This window comes from Leptopilina boulardi, unplaced genomic scaffold, assembly GCF_019393585.1.
Source record: "Leptopilina boulardi isolate dan_hultmark-lab unplaced genomic scaffold, ZJU_Lbou_2.1 LbouV2_322, whole genome shotgun sequence".
Classification (NCBI taxonomy): domain Eukaryota; kingdom Metazoa; phylum Arthropoda; class Insecta; order Hymenoptera; family Figitidae; genus Leptopilina; species Leptopilina boulardi.
In genome coordinates this window covers 486,096-502,199 of record NW_026137888.1, presented here as the reverse complement: position 1 = coordinate 502,199, position 16,104 = coordinate 486,096, and the positions used below count along the sequence as shown (strand labels likewise).

General features: G+C 28.4%; 1 protein-coding gene across 1 annotated transcript; it reads right to left on the bottom strand.

The window, feature by feature from the left end:
- Positions 1–4,853: 4,853 nt before the first annotated feature.
- On the bottom strand, positions 4,854–15,282 carry LOC127284279 (acidic leucine-rich nuclear phosphoprotein 32 family member B-like). The gene is made up of 2 exons (XM_051309652.1): positions 15,099–15,282; positions 4,854–5,374 (listed from the first exon to the last, which is right to left on the bottom strand). Exon 2 carries the CDS (start codon positions 5,348–5,350, stop codon positions 5,015–5,017), a length of 336 nt encoding a protein of 111 aa, XP_051165609.1. The 5' UTR covers positions 5,351–5,374; positions 15,099–15,282; the 3' UTR covers positions 4,854–5,014.
- Between the last annotated feature and the right edge of the window lie 822 nt (positions 15,283–16,104).

Sequence of the window (16,104 nt, the reverse complement as noted above, 5' to 3'; positions counted from 1 at the left end):
CGTAGCAGAAAAGCGATTGTAGGAAATTTGCGAATTGCAATCTTTCGGTAAGCTTACCAAGCAATCTTGCGATAATCTTACAGTGCAATATTGCAGTAACCTTACAGTGCAATCTTTCGACAATTTTACCATGCAAGCTTGAGTTAGGTGGAACATTTGAAGTTTGCCGTGCAAGGTTGGCAATGTGTTGCGTGGCAAGCATGCCGCAAGGTTGCTGCAAGCTTACGTGCTGTCTGAGTAATAGTAATATTAATAGTAATTTTAGAAATTGATGCAAAACTCTAGTATATTTTAAACATCCTTTATCGCTGGGTCACTTCAGATGGCTCTCGGTAGCGCGAAGGTTAAAATTGCAATCATTCCAATTCAGACATAAAAGTAAGTTTTTAATATAACTTAATAATTCTACATTTTTCTTATTAATTCATGATAATCACAAAAATTTGGTTATTTGGTGCAGCTATACTTTATAAATATGTAATATGTTTTTAATATTTTAATTTTTTTATATTTTAATCATTAGTAAAAAATAAATTCATTACTTCTAAGCAACAACTGAGGCTCCGGATCTTAAAAGGGCACACGCGCGAATTATCGTGAAATAATTTGGCCCCTGGAGATAAAATTTTGAAACTATTCAAAATTAAATTTTTAATTATTCTTTTTTGTAGAGAATTTTATTGCGCATCTTTTTTCCAAAATAAATTTTTTTGTATAATTTACCGTTTTTATTTATTTACAAAAAACGTCATTTTTAAGAATCGAAATTTTTAATGCTTTTTTGTGTTCAACTCGCGATTACTTCGACAAATATGAATATTTTTTCACGAAATTTTAACACAATATTCTTCAAACTATTCTAAAAGTGAAAGCAAAGTTTAAAAATTTTATGTCCGTATGTTTAATTGATCCGAAACCTCAACTAATAATTCGTTTTACATTTAAAGATTTAGTATATATTTCTCTTATATAATTTCTAATTGCCAAAAAAGAGATAGTTTTCTGCATCTTGTCTTTTTTAAATTCTAACTTCATAACAAGTAATAAAAATTTAAACTTCATTCAGATTTATTTCTGAAAATTTCATTTTTTAAAAATATGCCGCAACGACTTTTATGAAATACAATGCATATAATACAGAGTTCATCAAAACAAGAAAGATAAATTTATTTTGCCAAAACGGATAAAATCAATGTGTTTTAGAAAAAGGTCGAATAAGGAGAAGAATAAATTATTTTAACAATTAAAGAAAAAATTGAATTCTGTGCAAGCCGATAAAATTGAAAGGTGATTATATTATTTTGCGTGTCAATAACAATAACTACGATAATGACAGTATATATGGAGTGATATTTATTATAAAACTTAATAGCTACTACTAATTTTATTCAATTTTCTTGTAGATATAACCAATTTTATGAAAATTTATTTTTTCATAGCTCCTGTCAAGTTTTTCAATTATTGCTTAGATAGTTATTTTCTAGAGGTTTTTAATTGTTTAACAATAAGACATTTTTTTAATATTTGGGATTTAATAATCACTAAAAAATTAACTGTTTTATTGAGACTCAATTTTCTTTGTGCATTTTCATTTAAAAAATGACAATCATAACGCGTCACGAATATAAATTGATTTTGAGAGTTACAGTAATATATAAATTTTCTAAATTATTTAAATCTTCAGATTCTCGTTCTTTTTATTTAGGTTCCAACACTTGAACTATACCGATGGTACAAATTGTCACATCTCGTATGTTTGTGCTACTATATCTTCCGTTAATGCTTAGCTAGAGGACTACAATTTTCTGACTTACTTTTTTGTTGAGTTTAATTAGTATACCAAATTTCAGATTTTTATCATTATCAGAACCTGAGATTTGAAATGTCATACCTAGAAATACTGACAAGAAATTTTGTTCAATGGTTATTAATATTGTTAAAAACAATTATTATTCCAAAATTAAAAAATAATCATTACGAACAGTTATTACAAAGTATAAACAATGAACGCGCTTATCAAAAAATAGATTTTGTCAAAATCTCAGTTAAACTTTTTTTTTCGATATACATAATTTATTGTTGAAGGATTTTTTATTATTTTAAAGCCTACTGGAAGTTTGCAATTTGTCGTAATAGTTTTCTATATTGCTGTAAAGTTAACATAAAAAAGGCCGTTTTTTATCATTTAAACGTATTTTTTAGTGAAAAATTAAAATGCTAGAGTATTTCCGACATTGGATTCAAAATATACTTGAAGAAACCTATGAATAGTTGTAGATATGCAGGATCTTTTGTAGTTCTAGTGTTAATAAAAGCAACAACAAAAATCTTTGAAAATAAATTATTTTATTAACAATGAATTATTCATTTTTTATTTTAAAAATCTAAGTTCCTTTCTTTATTGTCCATCGTAGTCCAATTTTTCCTTCACATTCATCCAATCTGCAATGAAAGTCCATCAAGTAGCATAAAATGGGACATTTATTTTTGCTTATTTTTGTCTAATTGGATTATATAACGTTATTATGTTATTCAGTCATTTATTATGTCATCAATTTAAATATATCCAGTTATTATGAAATCTTCTTGTACTGCATCTATAAATATATTTTTAGGAATACACATTAGTAATTCACATTAACAAATATAAAAATTAAATTTACATTTGTTGTTGGGTAATTTCATTACCAACTATTGAATTTTTATATTATTATATACATTGAACAAACTGTATGATGAATGCAATAAATGTTTGCGCAAATAATTTTATAATTTTTTTATGATGGAGAAAAATTAAGATTAAATTAACTTAAAAATGATAAAATAATGAAAATGTGTGAAATAAATATAAAAATTTTAGATATTTACCTAAGTTATTAATCAGTTTCCCACACATTACATAGTGAAACAGCTGCAATTCCTTCGTCACTGGGAATTATGAAACCTGGACTTATAATTGCGTTGTAAGAGATAAAATGCCTTACTTGAATGTCAGTAACGCGTTGCATATGAGGAGTTCTGAATGCACGTTCTATGCTATGCAAAAATGTCCCAATAAATCCAGCTATTAACTGCCCACCGTATCTGTATGATAGAAATCTTTCAATTACAAAAAATCTTGAGCCCTGACAGAATGCAATATGATTGCAAAATTTCCTTCTGACATTGTCTCGAACTCTGTATTCTGTTCCATTAATGATTGCTCTCCTATATAATCGAATATATCTTCCTGGATGAATTACATTGCCTGCTGCTGTAATAAGATCTACTTCATATGGTTGCGGATAACGAGCCTCTTGTCTTCCAAGACCATGAAAATAATGTCCTTCCGGCATGCCTTCTATTTGATAATTGCTAATTTTAAGAAGACGATAAGCTTCTTGTCTTGCTTCAGCAGTAATTGGTATTTGTGCTGCTGCAACTACAATAAATTTTTTTAAAAAGAATCTAGTAACTATTTGACTTCCTCTGGCATGCGGACTTGTCACAAACTGTAAAATTCTTCTATTCAAAGACTCAAATGGAAGAGCTGAGTACACCCACAAAGGACCCCAGTTGCGTACGGAATGAACGAGGTGATATAAAAGATGCACATTAAACAGCATGTTGATAAGTCCATACAGTCTTTCGTATCCCTGCACAAACTGTTTGATGCAATCATCTGCTCTGCCTAATTGTGCTTGTTGTATAGAGCAGTTATTCAAAATGTAGACCGCTTCACATAGTAGTACTAAATGATTAAAATAAAGCGGAGGCAAAATTCCATCAAGACATGGAAGCGCGTAATAAAGAAGCCAATTACGCCATTCTGATATTTTCCACATTTTATAGAGTTGTATACTGCGAGGCTGTCTAGAATTTCTTGTAGGTGGTTTTATGCTCAATAACCTTCTGTCGATAACTGTGATTTGTTGTGGTCGTCCAATGTACCAATTTTCTTCGGCATCAGTTAAAAATCTTTCAACTAATCTCTTTGCTACTCCTAAAAACGGATTGTGAGCAGGATCAACAACGACACCATTAACGAGGTTAAATTGCGGTAAGGTTGCTAAAGATGAAACGCCTTTAACTCCTCGGACTATTATTCGTTCTCTGTGAGCAGCCAATCCGTCAAGTCTTATTGATCGATCTGTGCGCATTTCATGTTCTCCTGCAGGATATATCCATGTATTATTTTCCATTTGTCCAGGAGCAAGACAATGTGGGCAACCATTTTCACCATTGAATTGTTTCATCCTTAAGACGTCAGGTTTTGCCACGGAGTCTGCTGTGAATATAACTACAATAAATCTACTGATCACCTCATTCTCTCCATCGGGTCTCCAGGGGATTCCATTGCGATGTAAACCTCTTATTTCATTAACTACAGGTTGCATAATAGTATTCATATTAGGATGTTCGTTTGCAACCCACAGACCACCTAATAACAAATGTTTTTTTCGGGAATGGGGCGAAAGTTCATTTAACTGGAAAATTATTGGATATGTCGTAGCGCGAGATGATCGAGTAAGTTTTAAGCCGTCGGTCCATAATGTCAAAGAATAGTTATAAGGATTAGAAAGAAATCCTCCATTACGTTGAAGTTGCTGGTACATCTGTCCATCATAAATATCCTCCATTGCATTCCCATCTAACCTAACTCTATTATCTCTGTAGCGTAATTTTTCCGCGATGTTTGGAATTTTTAATAAGTCCATTAGTTGAGGACGCAAAAGCACTTGTATAAAAATTGCTACAAAGGACTTATCCTGACCTGGACCGCATCTACCGCAAGTACATCTTCTTTGTATTTGACGACCAATTCCAATTTCGTCTTTGCATTTTGAGCAAAAGAACCGGTATGTTAAATTTTCCCCTGTTCGACCAAGTACATTCCATAAGGCGTTTTTAGTTGTCGGTATATTAATAAACCGAAATGATTTTTTTAGCCATCTGAAATTGTCCATTAAGCGTTCGTAAGTGTCATTGTGTCGCACTGCCTGTGCTGATGCTACTATAAAATGGTCAATGGCTGCTAACTGTTCTGCACTTTGTAATGGGACGCGCATACCAATAGTATAATACCCCTAAATAATGTCTCTGTTGCATTTTCTCTTGGTTCATTGTTTCTAACGTGGATTTCTTCGACTTGTCTTCCAGCTGGCATGTTAACATCATTATTGATTTGTCCATCTTGCCTATCTGCGTCTTGCACATTTCGATCGATGTCCATATCTTCATCTTCTTCCTCAGATAAATCTTCATCATCCCCTAAAACTTCTTCACCGTCAAACTCGTCATCAGAACCATACTCTGAAGAATCCCGCTCGCTATTAGAGTCTGAACTAGCATCTTCCTCAATATCTGCCATTTTGACTTTCTATTATGCTGCTTACTGTAAAATAATTTAAAAGCAATTAAATTTCTATTATATAACCTACTATTTTATGTACTTTTTTCTTAAATTTCATAAAATTTTATTCTTTAAGATTGTTTGATAAAAAGAGATTCAAAAAAATTGTTTAAAAAACGTAAGCAATCGCGAAGTATTGTATTATAATTGTTCAAAAATTGGCTTTTACTATTTCCACTGAATTTTCAAATTTTGAGGTGCCCTGAATCAAAAAACATTCTCCGTCAATTGTGTGTGTCCGGTGTCTGTTAGTCTGTCTGGCCGTAGAAAAACTGTTGTTGACACGATAACCTTTGTAAAACTAAGCGAATCAAATTGCAGTTTGATATACTCAAAATTGGCATTGACACTTTAATAGCCGAGTTTTTTGTCGTTATTTGAGAGTCAGGATGTATATTAGATTTAATTATTTTAGTATTCAATATAAATAAAAAAAAGTTTTAACACGTTTCACCCCTTAAAACCACCCCTACGTTCAATACTACCCCGAAATATTAATAATTCATCTAAAGGATTAATGAAATTTTTTTTCAGCTCTTACATACTTTATAATTATTTCCAAATATTTCCTGGTTGTTTTTAAATTTCAGATGATAATCAACAACCCCTTGAAAAACATCCTTAATGTAAAAAACCACCCTTTTTATTGTAAAAAATTTTGTAAATAATTAAAAACAGATTGTGAATGTATGTGTAGATGTGAATTATAAAAAAGTATTTCTTAGCTACATAGATCACAGTAAACAGAAAATCGTATTTTAAGATCAGTCTTAAATTCAGCACTGTTAGTCATAATGTAATTGGTATGGAAAATCCATTGCGTAAATTGAGCATGGTTGTCTTAAAAATGTTGCATCTTAAAATAAGACCTCTATCCTGCCTTAAAATAAGACTTTCTTTTTACTGTGACGTGAATAATAATGGTAAACACCCCCTTGAAACCCACCCTTACTTCATAACTATTTTTAGATATTGAAATTTGTTTTGAAAAAAATGTGATTGATTTTGTACGTTTCAAAATTATGAAAAAAAATTTTCAGGAATTTTTGCTGTCTATAAATGCAATAAAACAAATTTGAAAGGTCTGTTTTTTGAAGGTTTTTCATGCTCTTTCCAATGGTGAATGTTTTTTTTAATTTTTTAATTTTGACCTTGATTCTCTATAATGAAACAAATTTGCTATTTTCACTAAAATCGATGCGTTTTTTTTAAATAAATAATTGCAAATAAAAGGTAAGGTTTTTTTCTGTTCTGTAGGGGAGAGTGGGGAGTTGTGCCTCGTAGGGAGTCGTGCTCCACCTTAATATTTTTAATATGGGAATAAATATGACAAATTTCAATTATTTTCATATTCTTTTTTCGTTAAAAACTAACTTCTTAATTGGTACTCGTTATTTTTGGAAGCATTTTTCCTGTCATTCCTGAGAGTGAGTTTAAATTTGTTTCTAAAAGTTTTTTTTGACTCTTTATGTTTAGTTTATTTTATTTCGCATTATTTATGAATGCAAATGAAATTAAATGAGACTTTTTACATCTGTATTCATTGAAAATGCAATTAATTACCTAGTTTAATTCAATTATTTTTAAAATAATTTTATTTCATCTAAATTATCTAAAATTAATCTTTTATTATCTTATCTATTAATTTCTTTTATGTAACTTATCTTATTTTTCACGTTTCATAATTTAAATGAAGAATATTCTAAAAGATGTGTCTTTTTCTTCAATTTTCAACGATTGAGCACAACTGCCCACTGATTTTGAAAAGTCATAAAACCAGTATTTTCGAAAAACAAGCAAAATTTCTATTTCCGTCTTGAATTTTAATTCATTCATCATGACAAAAGTTGTATTTTTACGTGTACTAAAAGTTCTATATAATAGAATAATAAAAAAATTATATAATAGTATATTTTATGTCCGCGCACGTCAATGTAAACAGCTACCGCTGAATGAATTTTAAAAAATTCGTTCGCCATATTAGATCCGCCATTATGAATTTTGAAAAAGTGACACTGGATTCGTAATCGGCGACCCCAAAAACCCTCTGAGTAAGAAATTTCAGGCAAATCTGATCAATTTTAAAAATTTTGGTTCAATGGGGTAGTATTTTATATTTTTTACGCTTGTGAAGAATTTTTCTTACTTATTTTGTTTACAATTCTCACAATATTTTTAAACATGTGTAATAGTTGAGACTAAAAAAAAAATTTTCATGGAATTTATACTGCTTTTTTAAATTTTGTGATTTTTCGACTTTTTTTAAGGGGTGTATTTCAAAAGGGGTAGTTTTTTCAAAAACGTTATGCATATGTATTTGTTCTTCTTGATCGGCCCTTCAAAATGAGACGAAAGCGAAGTTAATACGTTAAGATTGAAGAATGTTATGATTTTTTGAAGTGGGACATATATGTCCAACTTTCCATTAAAGGGTTAAAATGCCAAAAGCTGCAAAAATTTATTTTTAAAAAAAATTTTTACAACACAGTTTTTTCTGTATTGATAAAGGCAAACACTTTTTTTCTAAAATTTTTCAATTCAAGTTAAATTTAAGGGGGGAAACTCGTGTAAAACAATTTTTTTACAATTTTTTTGTTGCTTTAAAAATTAGTTTATTATCTATAGAATATGATCCTACATGACTAATCTATAATTAGATGTATGAATGTCTATAGTAAACATAAGTTTCGCATTTTAGATGCTACCAAATGCAGTTAACTGTGAGCATGAGATCCCTCTATTCTTTCGGTTTCTCGTCAATATGATTTTATTAATTGTCATTAGCAAGCACCATAAACAAGTGATAGTAAATCTTTGTTTTAGTGCAACAGTTATTTTCTAATACATAATGTCTTCAAGGCTATAGTTGAAACACTACTTTTATGTATCTCGAAACGCGTTTTTTCGCGCGCCGTGCAATGTAACTGAATGTAACGCAGGCAATTTTTAACCGATTTTAATCAAACTTACCACAAATCTTCTTTATCTTACTGGCTATTGCATGACGAGCTACTTTTTTTTAAAAAAAATTTTTTAACAATTGTTTTTGAACATTGTTTATGAAAAGAATGATTTTTTTCAAAATGTTCTCAAACTGTCAAAAAAAAATTTCTTTTAGTTTTTTCTTCGTCATGCGATTAGTCGTTAAAAATTAATATTGTGATTCATTTTTTCGGTCTTGAAAATGTTTTACTTTTGTTCACCATCATAGTTACAACCATACTAACATTGCTCTGCCATGCTAAAGAAAAACCAACAACAGTGCATTACTTCTGAAACTGAAAAAATCAGGAAAAAATGTTCGTATTGAGAACTTCCAAAGAAAACACTTCTATATATATATAAAGGTTCTAAAAACAGTACGTTTTAAATATATTTTACACTTCTAGAATGTCTTACTTTTTTAGTTCTAAACTATTGCATTATGAATTGATGTAAATACTGTTCTTTTTCTTTTTTGCAAATTATTATAAATCGTTTTCATTTGTTTAGAGCGGCTTCATTCTTTCTTCAATATAATTATTTTTATAATTACCAGTTAAAAATTTAAAATTCCGCACATTTTAGTAATGTAAAATATTCTTGATACATTCTGTTTTTATAAACTTTACTTAGAGCATTTTCTTTGGAATGGCCAAAGGTAGAAAAAAATATCATTCAAAGTGTACTCATTCTCATCTTAAACTACTAATCAAATCCATGCCAAGCAGAAAACTTTTAACTTCTTGAGAAAACACTATATATATATATATATATATATATATATTAGTAGCCAAAATCTGATTTATAATCGTTTTCATCTTCGAAAATTGGCAACATAAGATAATTATCTCACAGACATTTCAGTTTCAAATTTTATGAGCAACAATTTTTCTGTCGAAATATTTGCCAAAAAATATTCTATTATTACATTTTTACCACTTTCTTTTATTTTTTTATCTTAATATTAGAGGACAATGTGGTTTCTAAATGCTTATACCACTTCTGGACGAATGATAATGAAGCCGTTAGATAGAAAGATATGGTGGAGGATATATTCCACCTTTGAAATCTTATATAATTTAAGAATGGCTTTCGAAGCCTGCGCTCGAAGCGTGCTCTGAAACCCCCCCTAAGTGTGGGCGGGCAGATTTTTCTTCTGAAAGTTGTTTAACTTGTCAATTATTATTTTTTGTTTGCGTCCGTCGAACCCAAGTTCAATTCCTATTCTTCTTAAATGTCAATCACTTACTAATACTAATGAAAAAAATAATAAACAATAATTATTTTATCAAAGTTTTTTGAAAAAATTAATTTGCTACTGAAAATTGTGAAACTACATATTTTGAAATAATTTAGATAATTTTCCAGATTATACGGACACATGTCCGAGTAGCTCGTGAAATATTCGTTCCAGTTTAAAACTATTTTCCATATTCGCTTTATCAATGTTTGAAAATGTCTTGTACACCTCTATAGAAGCGTGGCAGGGATAAGAGTTTTGTAATTATGTAAATTCGCGATTATTTGATTTATGCTATACTACTACATTTCCCCATTAAGACAAGTTAAACTTTTTATTATTACCATCAAATAAAACTCATAGTGTATCCCTATGTTTTATATTTTATATAATAAATATAGTAAATTGAAAAAAGAGTTTTAAATAAATAATTACATTACAACAAGATATTATCAAGATTATACCCCATACTTTATAACTCTGTAATGTTCCTTAAAGGGCTAACTAGCCTTAGAAAATTTGTAATTAAATAAATAAATAAATATCTTTCCTGTCACTTATGGGTGTCTATAGGAGTTTGAAAGAATATTGTTCTCAATATTCTTATTTTAAAAATACAATGTAAAAATAATGTAGGAAAGGATTTTTATGCGTTATGATTTGAAAAATTGAAAATAGTTATATGATGCAAGTAATATTATTGTTGCAAAGTGAGTAATAGCTTTAAAAATTAAAAACCAAAAACACATATATAGATAGAAATTCTCTAAATACAACGTATATCCAAAACAAATAATAAAAATATAAAGCACATTTTGCATGCATTCCTTATACATAACTATAAATTACTTATAAAAATACAAGAACAGAAACATATTTAATAAAATGTACATTTTTAGGTAGAATTAAGAAAACAATTAGTAGCAAATTAAAAAGCAATTTAAACAGAATGCTCATCATTAATTTCAAGATTTTTCCTGGAAAATAATAAATTATTTAAATTATTGATTTGTTAACAAGTATTTCAAATATTTGACTCAATTATCATGAATGAAATTTGTCTAAGAATGCTCCCCATTTAAAAATTTTTAAGAACAAAAATATTAGGTCGAGAAACTTTGAAGTAATTTAATTTTTACAAAATAAACTTTTGATTTGTAAACAAACATTATATATACAATATGTGAATATATGTATACTATGTATGTATAAAAATTGAAATTTTACATAATTTAAAAAATTCCAAACTGTCTTTTGAAGTTTAATTCCGTAATAATTGCGTAATAAGTGTGTCAAAAAGGCCACTTTAGAATTTACATAATTAATAATAATATATTACTTTTAGTTTCGACAATAATTTTTTTGGACATTAACGATTATGTTTATAGTGTACAACCTTATAAACTTGACATTTTATATTTTACTGAAGCAGCTGAGAAATAAATAATAATACAGAAATTATACTACTTTTGATGCATCAACCAAACTGGAATCAAAAGTTGCGTACTACCTAATAAACTTAACATTACAAATGGTTGATAAAAGAGTTTAAAAATTTTAGTTTAAAATTCAAAAGGTTTTTTCGCCCCATTCTATTCTGTAGTCAGATAATCCAATCAGAAGGTTTAAGGATAACATCTGATGCTGTGATGGTCTCAATACCAAATGTGTTATTACATATTAAGAAACTTTTCATTCAGCATGCAAGAAATTACTTTACAAAACAAAACATTACAAAACGATAACTTTTTTATTTACTTACGAGGTGAATATTTGCAATATAAAATTAAAATACAGTGGACGGAAACTCAATATCCACTGAAGGAACATTGACATTCATAGAAAGATTTCAACAATTATATATTTCGGATAAGATGTAGCGGAAACATCTTAAACATCTTTAAATATCTGAGTTATAGGGGATGTTTCATGCACATAGAATAACACTCCATTGTAAGAAATCCAACTTTTGTAATGAAAATAGTTTGAGAATTTAAAAACATTTTTTTGTGTGGAATATTGTAGAAAACATGATATTTCCGGGATATCTCAGCACAACTAATTATGTTGATGACAAACTTTCTTAGGCAAATTTCAACTAATGATAATAATTAATTACTCTTTCTTTATACATACTGTACTTTCTTAGCAGATTCGCGTTTGGTTTTCGTTATTTGAATGAAAAAATCCCTAATGGATTCAGATGTTAAATCATTCGCACTTTCATCCAAAAGAAAATCTGGATTTTTTTCTATTTCTTTTGCAATATCTGCAGTTGAAAAAAATAGTAATTAAAGACTACAAATACTCTAAATTTGATTCAGTGAAATATTAAAACAAACGAACAATTACACTGACATATGACTAGTAATTCACAGAGTACTATCAGTGGACGATTTCTTTTATCTTTATCAAATATTATTATCAAGAGAAATATTAATTGAATAATCAAGAAAATTCACTAATAGTTAAGAATTTTATTTACTAAATGAATGGATAAAAAGAGATATTACTCATTTTCATTGAAATTTCACTGACAACCTGTGGAATATTTACTGAATTGTTAAGTGGATTTACTTTTATCAATAATTTTTCACTGATTCAAATTTAAAGTTAATAATTTTTTCATGTTAGGTTCTGAATGTCATTGGAGTAGAATTTAATCGTTTAAAATCATTTAATAGAAGTTATTGAAATTAATTTATAAAAATTCCACTTCAATGGTTTTCAAAATATAACATAAATAAACATATTGTAATATAAAAATGAAGTATATGAAACTTGCGGGAAAAGCATAATAACAAGTAAGAACATTAATGATGGAAAAGATATTGAATATGTATAGGACGAAGGAAAACAAGTAAAAATGTGGAAATTTTTCATGCAATATTATGCAAGCGCATCCCAAAAACAACTATTCAAAATATTATTAAATTTTAAATGAACCTCGGAAATAAATAACTATAGCAATTGAACCCATATAGTTAATCAAGCTAATTGATAATCATGCCATTATCAATTGAGAAAACAGTCTCCATTTTATTAACAATTGTAAAAATTTAAATAATTTTAATATTGTAATACTAACAGTTTTAATAATTGCAATTAAATTAATTAAAACTTTCTTTTGAAATCAATACTTTCTTAAATTTCTATATTTAAGTTTTGTCCGCCTACAGCACGGTTATCTTCCTAAAAACTTGTGAAGAATATCGCTGAGGATATAATAGAAGCTTTTAGAAATTTTTCGGAAATATATTGTGCTTTTTGTGTTTCGGATTAAAACGTACAGCAATTGAAAACAATTGTAACAGAGATGTATAAGAATAATTGTTTTTAGGATTTGTAAAGGGTTAAAAAGAAATACTTGCAATTATTTACAAAACACCAGTTTTCTTAACAATTCTAGGCAGTAAATACTTTTTCAAACTTATAAAATGTACAATAATAATTACAAATTATTCCCCTCAGTTATTATATTTTAGTCATTTGCATGCATTGAATTGAAAAAAAATTTTAAGTTAATTGTGGAATAAATCTTCCTTAAGGGGAGAAACTCGTGTAAAACAAATTTTTTTTTTTGCTTTAAAAATTAGTTTACTATCTGTAGAATAGGATCCTAAGTTACTAATCTATAATTAAAACAGATGATATAGATCGGACGGTGAAGGGCCTTGGCTTGCGTATGTTTTACTTTAATTCAATGAACTTTACCAGTTTTTTAAATTCATGAAAAAACGTGCATTTACACGAGTTTCCCCCCTTAAATAATAAGTATTTAAACAGAACTCATAGCATACATTGAATTTTCATACCAAGGCAAAAAATATTGTCCCGTAATACTTTTTGAATCCAGTATCATTCAAATTCTGATCAAGTATTACTTGACAACCCCATCTTATTGATCATTGCTAAGTAGCTGATAGTTTAATTACGTTATCTGATAAGCACTTATGTCAAGTCGAGTTCAAGTTACTGGTCAGAAAAGCAAGGGAAGAAGGAGTCAAAATAAGAAATTCTTTTTTTGTTATCAATCTAGATGCCTGGTGGGGAATATAGCGCTAAAGTGAGGACAAGTTAGCATAAACAGAGAGTTAAAATAGTACAATGATTGTACAGTCATTGTGGTTACAGAATCTCACAAATCCCAATTTTACTTTTAAACCTTTAACCCTTCAGGTCACACTTAATTTTTCAAACGTTGAGATCACGCTGGGTGTTTAACAGTGTGCAAGTGATACATCACGTAACCACCATAATTTTAATATTTCCAAACGTGGAAAGGTCTAAAATATCATAAAAAATCAAAATATCATCATCTTAAATATCAATATGATAAGAAAGGACATTGTGGCCCGAAAGTCTTGATAGGTAACTAAAAAATACATGGCAGTTCTCGTGTACCGGAGAAACCTAACGAACGCATTTTGTTGAAACTCAATATCCAATGGTTTTTTGGGTCGCTGATTATTAATCTAATGTCAGATTTTAAAAATTCAAAATGTCGGATTCAATGAAGCTGACGAGTTTTTCAAAAGTCATTGAATTCGTCTAAAACTTGTCACTCTGGAGGGGGGGTGTCGCTGATTACGGACATAAACTTCCAAATTAAACTTGTAGGAAGCACGGACTTCAACACCATCTGAGAGGTTCCGCTAAAAACTTTAGAAAGAAAAAAATAAAATTAGTTTCTATTTTTTAAAGTTTAAAGTTGTTTTATAATTATCAAAAATTTGGAGGTTTTCTAATTTTTATCGTCAGGTTAAGTCGGGGAATTTTTTTTCTTGAAATTGTTAGACACCATGCTATTGCAAATAAAAATATCTTGACAATTAATTAATACTAAATAATAATATACGATAATATCAAATAATATAATATATTGCATATAATAATATATAAAATAAATAATATTGGATCCGCCATTTTGAACTTTTGAAATCTGACTTCAAATTCTTAATGAACGACCCTGAAAACCACCGAATGGAAAATTTTAAGGGAATGAAGTGAAATTTTGAAAAATTCGTTCTTATATTCAGAAAAATATAAACCTTTTATTTACATTAATGGCTAAGTTGTTAGTACTATATGTGTCCCTGAAGGTTTAAATTTTAGATTAAAATAATATTCATAAAAGTTGCTAATTACTTCTTAGTATTAATAGTGAAGTTAAAGAAACTATAATGAATAAGTTATTAAAAATCCGTAAAATATTTTAATTAATTTAAACTTTGGTCAGAAAATCTGGCATGTTACTAAAGAAGTTTAATTTAACCAGGGATTTTTATATTAGTCACTACGTTTGTACCCTGTCATGTGTCAAATTTTCTGACCAGTAACTAGCTGAAGTAAACGTAAAAACTTTTAAGTTATTTGACATGCATTAAATTTTCTGCCTGGAGATTTGAAGACCGATTGAAAAGGTGAAATATATTTTTATGCCGATCTGGGATAGCAGGGCTTCTACTGGGTATTAAAACTTACTAAGAATTTTTACAAAATCATCCATTTTTGGCTTCACAATATCATTAGCATTCATTCCTGGAGGTGCCCTTATCCAAAGGCGGCCATGGTCTTCCTCCTTCCAGAAGCCAAGAATAAGGCACTTTATCCGCTTTTGCAAAGTAAGTGCGTGCTCTGCCTTTTCGAAATAATACTTCGATACCGGGTATTTCTCTCTTGTGTTCTATTAATCAGTGTACTTTATCAATAATAGTGTATGTTATTTGTGTCTGTAGTTTACAATTAAAACTATTGTTTGAAATTAACACCTTGCAATTTTCTTTATATCTAATCATAAATAACAAAATTTCGACAATTACCTTCTTTTTACATTCACAATCAACTCCATAATATTTTAAATAGTTTTTATGACTTTAAATCTTAATGAAAAATAAAAATAAAAAACCATAAAAATATTGTCTATTTTTTTAATTCGTAAAAATAAACTCCTAAAAATTATAATTTACAAGCAATATGTTTAAAGCATGAAATTGTGTGATTGATGATTAGAAAAGACATATATTGAAAAAGCAATGCAATAAGTCATTGAGTAAAGCATACAATATTCTCGAATATAGATATAAATTGATTCAAAGTGCATATTATGAACAAACAAAAATATTTAAACTTATTAAATTAAAGGAATCATAAGAGAAAATGACTCAAAAAAGAAGAAACCTTACTTGACTAGTGAAATAAATAAAGAATAGGAATTGAGGGAGAAAAAAGATTACATTAAAATGATGAATAGATAATCTTCATTAGGAAACAAGATGTGTTAATAAGAAATGATAATTAAACATGCTCAAGAAATTACAAATAATTTTTTTGGAGTGAATAATTCTAGTTACTATTGAAAAAAAACCTAATTAATAGATTCATAGAAATAAATAGTTTTATAGAGTAAAACACAAAAAATCTTGCGAAAACAAATTGAATTATTTGCTACTACTGTTATTATTTAAAGTATTGTTATGTGATGTGCATT

Coding starts and splice junctions, on each gene's coding strand:
- LOC127284279 (XM_051309652.1), bottom strand. CDS start 5,350: ATGGCAGATATTGAGGAAGATGCTAGTTCAGACTCTAATAGCGAGCGG.